At 42.7% G+C, this 6,517-nt stretch overlaps 1 protein-coding gene across 1 annotated transcript in view; it reads left to right on the forward strand.

Moving 5' to 3' along the window:
* Nucleotides 1-5,738: 5,738 nt before the first annotated feature.
* Nucleotides 5,739-6,517, forward strand: part of LOC104406498 (roundabout homolog 2-like) — a gene marked incomplete at its 5' end in the record, with an annotated part of 12,466 nt that continues 11,687 nt past the window's right edge. Inside the window, one exon of the mRNA XM_010015488.1 lies at nt 5,739-5,896. Within this exon, the coding sequence (XP_010013790.1) occupies nt 5,739-5,896 (158 nt within the window). The remainder of the gene's footprint in view (nt 5,897-6,517) is intronic.

Raw genomic sequence — 6,517 nt, forward strand, 5'->3', positions numbered from 1 at the left:
ACGAACAAGCTAGTGTCTGAATAACTGTCACTCGTATACCTGTGTAATTGTGTAAAAGGGAAAATAGGTCGTCAGTGCCCTTAATTGGGTTAACTATTGAAGAAAGATGTTGAAGTCTGATTCTTGTAGTGTATGCTGTAATTAGGAAAGGAAAAAGCCTTTCTTCTTTCCTCATCTTTGTGCAGTCAGCTGGTTGGGGTATACCTCAGACTAAAATTGAGAGGAGAGTAAAAAAATCCAACTGTCTCCCACTGATTCCATTTGGAATCTGTCTACTTACTTGTCAGTGTCGGTTCATGCACCTCTAATTCTCTGTTCATGTGGGTTAGTTCTTTCTGTGTGTAGAAGAAAGGGTCTTCACTTTCATGTTTAGGTATTAATGCACAACACGAAGTCCAAACTCAGTAAATACCTGTATGTGTGAGCTGTTAGAAGTTTAGGTGATCAGAACTGAGTGGTTTTCCCATATTTTGGTCTTTGCTGAGGCCTGAGGATAAAGAGCAAGGTACCTTCAACTGTAAGTACTTGAGCAGGTTACTGAGTTCAGAAGCACATTAGTGAGAAAACGGGATGAAGCCACGGAAAGTTGCTGAATCTGCAAGGAAGAATGTTCTCCTTCTTTTGTTTCTTGATGCAGGCATCTCCCTGCTGCTCTTCCTCACTATTAGGGGTACTCTACTAATCAACATTATTGAAGCTACTCGACTCCTTGCAAATATTCTAACACCTCTGAAAATTAACCTCATGGGTTTGAGGCCTCATTTTAAAGTAAAGTCTGAACATTTTGAGTCATGTTAAGTTAGGTAGCATTCATATCTCCTAGGCAGTATCTGTATCAGGATATAGGGAAAGGATGGGAAAAACAACAAGAGGGAAAAAATGTATAGTTCCTTACCATCCTTTTTAGAGAAAGATGGCAGGTTGTCACAGGCAGTGCACATGCAGAGGGAGCTCAGGATCCCTGGGAGTCTTGCCTAGGACTATTATTGCCTAAGTTGTGATCCTTTTTAATTATTATTTTATTTTCCATACAAACTGTGATAGAGGCAGTTGCTGAAACAAAGAGGTAGGGCAGTAGCATCCTCAAACAATGTGTATTCTTCACGAGGAAGGTTGTCTGCGAGCCCTTGTGGTTTTTACCAGCCCCCCCATTTCACAGGTGACAGCCACACTCGGGTAGTGCTGGCTTGCTCTGGGACCATTTCAGTAGATCATACACATAAATACCCTTCTGCACCACACACTACCTAAAGTATAATAACAGTCCTTTCATCTGTCCACTCCATGACACCTGGGCAGTTATTTGACATAATAATTCATGCTGACTGTGCATATCAGTATGTCAGAGGAGAAGAGTGCCAAGGCAGTGGTGGAGAGATGAGGATTGAGGAAGATGCTGGGGGGCAGTGCCATGGAACAGGGGAAATCTACCTGCGTGTGGCAGGTGACCAGCTGTACAAACTTTATATGAGAATAATATTATCCTGAGATAAGCACAGCACAGAATAGGAGGAGGGGGAAGATAAACTACCAGGACCCAAGTTGCAGAAGCGTATTAATATTTACTCAGTATCTCTTTATACCCTCTAGTCAGCATGACAGATGTAGCAGTGTTTTAAGACATCACTCATTGAAAAAGGCAAAAAGGATAGTCTTTCCCTCCCTCTCATCGCCGGTAATCTCAGATGCTCACCATGTGCGCCGGGGGGAGGAGGTGGAGAGCCGAGTGCTGGTGGGAGAAGAATGCAATTATCCCAAAGCCTCCTGACGGGCATCCACTTCTTCCTTCCAGCTTAGCTGCTCTGACCACAGGCTGGGGGCTCGTGGGACGTGGACCAGATTGAGGAAGTAGAAGCAGACAGATGGTTATTTGTAATCATCATGTAAATGTAAATCCTATAAAAATGTTTTCTTTCTAAGGGCCCGAAAGCTGTTGTACTGGAAAGCAGGATTAAGGCATGGATATCTAGCCTAGAATAATTTTGACCCCGCCACCTACCCTATAAACGTTGTGGCTTTATCTCCGCTTCCTTTAAACAAACTGCCAGAGCCTCGGTCAAGGAAATTGGGCTTGCTTCCCATGGTTGTGCTCGCAGGTACCTGTAAATGGCCGCGCAGGACTTCGCATCCCTTGAAGACCAACGTGACAGCTTGCAGACATCTATCTTGTTTGAGCAGCATCGGCTTGTTCAAGCTACAAAGAGACCGATCAAACTTTAATTAGCTTTTGCGTGCAACGCCATTGGAGGAGGCTGTGTACGAGTTAGCTGTCCTTCCCAGACAGCGAGGTGTAGGCATCCGGAAGGTTTTGCCCTTCCGAGGCTTTGCCTGTTGAAATGTGAGGGTGTTTGAGCTGCCGTGGGCCTGGAAGAGGGGAGCAGCTCCCCTGTGCGTCACCGTCAGGGCTGCACGGCAGCCTCCGGACCTTGCTCTCTGAGACCAGGCGGCTGGGGTCCTAGCCTGGGCAGGCAGGGTGGGATGCCAGCCGTCTGTGGCATTTGGTGTCCCTTGGTAAATGGAGGGTAGCACCCGTGCAAGCACAAAGGGAACTGCGTAACTTAACGTTAAAACTGGAATAAAGCAAAATAAGAACATGGAATGAGAAGGAGGAGCCTGGCGGAAGATGGAGCCTGTCGCTTGTGTTGAATTTTTGAAGTGTTCATATTTGTGCCCTGCCAAGAGGGCCCTGAGGAGGGCTGGCTTCTCTAGTGAACAAAAGCCTCTTCCCAGCGTGTGGAGAGGGTGAGCTGCTCAGGCGCACCACTAGTTATTTGGAAGTATCCAGCAATTGTGGATAATTGGCTGAGGAATATTCTGCAGCTCTCAACCATTTTGTCTGTTTTCACAGATGATTGTGCCATTAGATATGGTGGATGCACTAAGCTGTGCTGCAACTTTTCCATTTACTGTGTGCTAATAAGTGTGAACTCAACTTCCAGTTGATGCTCCCTTCTTCTGTGGCTTTCTGTGCCACCGGAGTGGGACAGCCAAAGTCGCCAGTTTGCACCCTTTCTCTTCCCTGCTCCTTCTTTCTCTGGGTGGTGTTTGGGTGTGCTGGGATGGCTGTGCCGATCAGATCAACATCTGTGCTTTCTGTCGTTGTTATGTTCCATTAAAAGCACTGAATCACAGGAATGACAGCCTGTTCCCTCTGCTTTTTACCTTGTTTTTCTCCCTGCTTTTATTCTTACTCTTTTCCTTCCTTTACCTGTCTTTTTGTTTTCACTTTTCCTAAAGTAACAGTGTTCCTCCTCTTCCCCTCTGAGTTGTTTTCTCTCTTTAAATTTATATTCCACACATTTTTCTCTTATCTTTGTCTTTCTGTCCCTGCTTTCCCTCCCCCCACCCCCATTTCATTTTTCTCCAGCCTTTTTTGTTTTTCTCCAAAACACAGAATGCTTTAGATGGAAATGATGAGATATATTTATTCAAGATTCACATATGTGCTGAGGTACAGAGCAAGATTAAGTAAACCCTGTAGCATCAATTTTGTCTTCCATTCAAGCCAGATTTGCAGTAAGACGGGTAAAGGAATGTGATAAAATCAAATTCACCTCTTAGCCTCATATTCTGAGGCTGATTGGAACCTTACACAGTTGCTGGAATGATTCAGAGAAAGTTAATGTAATTTGCTGTGTATCACCCCAAGAAACTGTATTTGTCAGCTTCATAAAGCAGTGTGAAATGTTCAAGGAAAATGCTTTCCTTAATGTTGCTGCCAGGGGTTAGGAGACAGGAGTATATAAAGTCATTACGTTGTGGGATCTGCTGATTTTATGGGCATTTTCCACTAGTGCATTTTCACTGAAGTTTTGTAATTGTGCAAAGAATGAAGACAATAAAAATTATTATTTCTTTTGTGTGTAAAAATGACGGAAGAAGCTGATCTCTGCACCGTTGCCAGTTATATGAAAGAGGGCATAGCATTGCCTGCTATTTGTTCTTTCTGGGTTTGACAGTGATCACAGAGATGCATGAAGATGCTTCCTGAAATGTGTGATTTTGTAATGCTGGTTCTTTCCCTGAAGTTCCTGTGGTATAAGCTTTCTTGGGTTTGCGTAATGACAAATAGTCAGCAGCCCATGATCTCCAGCTTACTGTTTCAGTGGTGTTCATTGCATGAGTTACTTCTTTCATCTTGAAGGTCTATAATTCAATTTCTATCAATTTGATTATTGCAAAATAAAAGGTTATGAGTAATCTGTATTAATCAGAAATATTTTGAGGTTGAGTCTTTTGCTGAGTTATCTGTTGGAAAAAACATATCAATTGGGTGTATCACCCAAGAAGTGTAGGGGTTCTTACCAGAGCTGCGTTTGTTGCCAGTTGTGTCCTGTCACTTTTGTTTTATACTTCAAGAGCAATCAATCTTCTTTTCATGTGTTAGAAAAGGAATTAACTTCCAATTAATTCCCTCCTCCCTCTGGGATCTACCTGTGTATCCCAAAATGGGGAACAATAAAAGTTACTTTATATGTCATTTTGAGTGCTACATATATACAGCCCTCTCACCTCAGCCCATTCAGAAACCAATTCTTGTATGCATTAATCATATTTTCTTCTGGCTTATTACAGTACAGAAAAATATTCAGTTCCAAATGTTAAAATGAGGCACATTTTATTAACATTGAAAGCAGTAAATTATCTCTGCTTATGAAATGAGACTGAGCAATTTCTGATGAACTCTTCTTGACTTGCCCCCTTCACTAGGATACAGTGTTTTCTAATTTCTCAGAGGGCCCCCGTTCCATTAAGGGCAAGAACTGTTTTAAAGCTGTAATGAAAGCCATACGTAGCTGAAATTCAAGGAGGAGAAATGCCCTAAATTCTATTTCAGTAGCTCATCTAAAGCTATTTTCAGTTTTATGTTTATAAGAATGTCAATTAACCTAGAGACTAGGACACGCATGGCAGAATGACGATGAAGTGGATATTATTTTAACATACAGAAGCCAGATAGCTGGACCTAATCCTTCTTAGAGAAGCCTGATTTACATAAGAATCTGTCCTGTGTTGCCTAATTTAGTTCTCAAACAGCTTGGTGATTTAAATGCTCTTTTCTTTCAGTTTCTTGGGACAGCTCTGGTCGAAGTTGCAGAAATACTAAAAGTATAAAAACAACCAACCCAAGAAATAAATATGCTGGAAGCACAGTACCATCAGCTAGATTTCTTTGACAGCTTTTAGCACGGGTGATCTCTTCGGCATGCATTTGGTGATAACAATAGTAACAGTAATAATAACAGTACCTTTCATATAGGTGTGACTCTGCAGTTCAGCATCAGTTGGGTCACTTCTTTACCTAGCTTATGCTGAGTTGGGAATCCGGGCAAGCCAGATATTCAGCATGTTGTTTTCTGTTATGAAAAGATCTCCATGTCAGACCTGCAATGCTAGTTTTGCAACTCTGGGATGTGACCCTGTCAAGGTTAAAAAGAGTAATGGGTGTTACAGGTCTTTCTAATTTAAATGCAGAGAAGTGTTCTTATGTTCTTATCTGGAGAAAAAACAAGGGAAGAGAAAACCATGTATGTGAAATCTGCTTCCATTGGGCAAAAGGTCATTCCTCACCAACTTCTTTTATGACATCTCTTACAGTAAATAGAGGATGCAGAGTCATCACCTGATAATGGCTGAGGCTTGTTTAGTATTGTGTGTACCCGCATGTGTTTTTCCCCCCACTTGCAATGGCATCACTTCTAGTGATTTTTTTCTTTTTTCCTCATTTATTTCACCAGTGCTACGGGATGACTTCCGCCAAAACCCTACAGATGTGGTGGTGGCAGCTGGAGAGCCTGCCATATTGGAGTGCCAGCCGCCTCGTGGACACCCTGAGCCTACAATCTACTGGAAGAAAGATAAAGTCCGCATTGATGACAGAGAAGAGCGCATCAGTGTGAGTACAACCCGGGTGCTTGTCTATAGAGGCAGGGCCTGCGTTGAAGCCCCGCAGCTGGGTGCAGCAGGACTTTAGAGCTTTATAGTCATTAGTCTTTGCAGTTTGCCTCTCCAAGCTTTCCAAATGAGGGGGAAGGTTGGTTGTTTCTTCTGGTTTGGGTCTCCAACCTGAACTTCTTGAGGCCTGGTTTGTATAACCAGTGTAAAGGAGGTCCATTAGAGCTGTAGATTTAATTGTGTAAGGTGTTCTGTTAGATGAGGGACTCAGTGGATATCTGATCTATTTGGCCTTACCTTTTCTAGCTCTCACTTCACTGACGTGAGATCTCGGTTCAGGGAAATGAGGGTGTCAGACCTTGTATCAGAGAGGTGTTTTAAAGATAAAATCAGCCGTATCGAAGAGGTACACAAATACTCTGTGGGAACAACCAACAGCTTAGGATGTTATAGGTAATGTATTTAGTGTAGTAATTGGGGTGTGTATTCTAAATGAAGGCTACAGTTATACTCTAAAGAATGATTGCTCCTGAATAAGAATAAATATTGAGTAAATGGGTAACAGCGGTTGAATTCTGTGACAGTTCATTCCACGCACTGACTGAAAAAGGATCCAGCAGGA

The sequence above is a fragment of the Nestor notabilis genome, unplaced genomic scaffold (assembly GCF_000696875.1).
Source record: "Nestor notabilis isolate BGI_N333 unplaced genomic scaffold, ASM69687v1 scaffold9555, whole genome shotgun sequence".
NCBI classification, from domain to species: Eukaryota; Metazoa; Chordata; class Aves; order Psittaciformes; family Psittacidae; genus Nestor; species Nestor notabilis.